This window comes from Pyrus communis, chromosome 12, assembly GCF_041283825.1.
Source record: "Pyrus communis isolate YQ-2024b chromosome 12, ASM4128382v1, whole genome shotgun sequence".
NCBI lineage: Eukaryota > Viridiplantae > Streptophyta > Magnoliopsida > Rosales > Rosaceae > Pyrus > Pyrus communis.
The window spans coordinates 23838461-23841229 of NC_142576.1; the positions used below are offsets into that span (position 1 = coordinate 23838461).

Sequence of the window (2769 nt, forward strand, 5' to 3'; positions counted from 1 at the left end):
ACTCAGTCGTCATGTTAGGAGTCCAATTCTCCTTAACCTTGTTAAGGAATAAGTATTAGAGAAGTTGCATATATTTTGTAGATTTATATGTGTAGGAATTTAAAGTTAACTAGGGAGATTTTCGGATCTGTATGCTTTTATGTTTAGGTAGGAAGAGTATTTGGTTCTAAAAAATTCTTTTAGCTATGGATACTACTGCATCTCCCAATGTGGAGATGCACATATCCCTACATTTACGAATAACGTATCTTAACTGTTCAATTTTTGAATCCTCATTCGTAGATCACTCCTACAAACAATCATTTCAATCGAAGATCATTTAGATTTTGCATCAAGAAAGGTCATTCGGGATAAGCAATAATAGTTTTCTTAATTCTCGGGTCGATCCTCTGAAATAATCTACCAAGTCGAAGGATTATATCTAACTCTTTGAAGTTTTTCTCAAACGAACAACTCAATAACTTATCTGCAATAGTAGTGTCCTCTATAAACAAGTACCCCGTCGTATGAAGCCTCAATTATCTAACTCCAGCTTCTTCTTTTCTTGTCATTCCCGCAACATTCCAAATATCTTATCAAGATGTTGATGAACTTCCTATGCTGATCACGTAGGTTGTCTCGACAATCAAGGCTTTCCTGATCATCGCCACCCTTGTCGAAATCTAATAGGGGACTGCTTCAACACCACACACATTCCCATTTCTTGGAAAGAATTACTCATAGGAATGGGGGGTTTGGTGGGAAGAATTTGACTCCTAACATGACGACTGAATCCATCACTCCAAGTTAGGCCGCCATGGACGAGACCCAAAACCTTCTCGGATGGAAACCAACCCTGTAACTTGCCCTTTTTCACAACACAAGAAAAATCCAACAAAGCAGGATTTCATCTTACAAAACAGGAAACTGTATATAATTCGTGGAAATCCAGAATCTTAAGTTAAAAAAAAAAAAAAAAAAAAATCTTGAACTACAAATCCAGCATCTAAAGGGGCCTAAAACACACTTTAGAATCCCACTAATCAAATAAAAAAATCCTTGTTCTGCCTTCAGAAAACCAAAGATTTCGTAAACATGAAAACCTGAAAATCTGTCAATGGAATTACAATTAGCAGCAACAAATTGGGCAGTGGATCAAACCATTCTCATTACATTCACCACATTTTACCATCTTCTTTTGCAACTCATCCAAAACCTTGCAGCTTCCATTGCATACCATGCACATCACGAATCTCATTCCGGCACAGCCTTTGCATCCCATGACCGCCCTTGGAATCCCATCAAACAGAATCCCAAGCTTCCCTTCGTCCTCCAACTTCACCACCTCATCGGTGCCACCAATCAACCTGCCCTTCACAAACACAAGTGGAACCTTAACCTCCTTGGTACCCATTAGTCCCCTTATCTCCTCCTTAAAACCCGAATCCATAGATATATCGCGCTCGAGAACATGAATGAGGTGTGACTCCACGATGGATCTGACGTTGTTGCAATCCTCAAAAGTCTTCCTAATTCCTCTGAGTGTAGTTGTGTACACAACCACAGCATTTTCTCCCCCCGGTGGGCATTTTTTCTCGAATAATTGCAGCATAGACTCTGAATCCTTGGACGAATTCCTCAATTTTCGGGGCTTTGGTGATGGCGGAACCATCCTCTTGATCTGCTCTTTCTCCTCAGACATTTCCTTTTCGTAAGAAGCAACAAGTTCCGGATCAAACAGGGGACTAAAACTCCTCTGCGACGAATCACTGCCAAAGCTCTGCCTTTTCGCCGCAACTGGCGACCCTTTTACGCCGGGGCTCCAATTCAACATCTTCTTGCACGAATTCTCACCGCCATTTTTCGGCTTCAGAACCTGTTTCGGGCTATAACCCAACACATTAACATTCACCACTCTCCCTTTACTATTCTCCTTCCCTCCATATCGCTTCAATTTCAATGGCGACCCGATCTGATTCAACAACTTGAACGGACTCCTCGAATCGAAATCCACAAACCCGCGAAGCAGAGCACGCGATTTCGGGCTCTTCTTCGCTGGATTCGCGATGGGCACTCCTTCTTCGAGTCCTTCCATGAGTTCCCAAGCGTTGATAACCTCCGGATCTTCACGGGGAGGCGAAGATTTCGCCACCCTCTTACTCTCCTCAGCGCTGTCTTTGGTGGGTTGTCGGTCATTTTCAAGGTTCAGGACGCCGTAGGTGCTGGAAGTGAGAGAGACGACGTGGTTGATGACGTATTCGCCGCCGCCATTGTTATCTTCTTTCTTGAACAGTTTCGATGAAACGCAGCCCATTGACTAGTGGGGTTCTCTCTCTCTCTCTCTCTCTCTCTCTCTCTCTCTCTCTCTGTCAATGATTTTCTCTGTTTCTCTGTTTTCTGATTAGAAGCAATGTTTGTGGGGTATTGGATTGAGGATTGGGCATGGCCGTGGAAGTTTTTCTTTTGATGTGGTTTGTGAATCTTAACGGTTACCTTGTCGGCCAACGGGCCTCAACGGTCTGAAAATTCGAAAGACATCGAGGATTTTTTGTAGGGAAGTCCTTGTCGTCTTTTGTTATTCGCTAATATATATCTTATATTTCCTGTATTTATGTATTTGACCCACAAACTTTTGCTTGCTTGCTGCACCTTTTTTTTGGTGCTCGAACGAAAAAACATTTGATATGTTGCACAAGTGGAAATATTTTGTTCTAAACTTTTAATTCATGCCAATGTCTCATCACATTATTAGCTTTATGAAATATTTCTTCAAATTAAGACTTCTTTCTA

The 2769-nt window shown here is 41.8% G+C and overlaps 1 protein-coding gene across 1 annotated transcript; it reads right to left on the reverse strand.

Annotated features, from left to right (window-relative positions):
• Window positions 1–415: 415 nt before the first annotated feature.
• On the reverse strand, window positions 416–2405 carry LOC137744136 (uncharacterized). The gene has a single exon (XM_068484002.2). It carries the CDS (start codon window positions 2291–2293, stop codon window positions 1109–1111), a length of 1185 nt encoding a protein of 394 aa, XP_068340103.2. The 5' UTR covers window positions 2294–2405; the 3' UTR covers window positions 416–1108.
• Between the last annotated feature and the right edge of the window lie 364 nt (window positions 2406–2769).

Coding starts and splice junctions, on each gene's coding strand:
- LOC137744136 (XM_068484002.2), bottom strand. CDS start 2,293: ATGGGCTGCGTTTCATCGAAACTGTTCAAGAAAGAAGATAACAATGGC.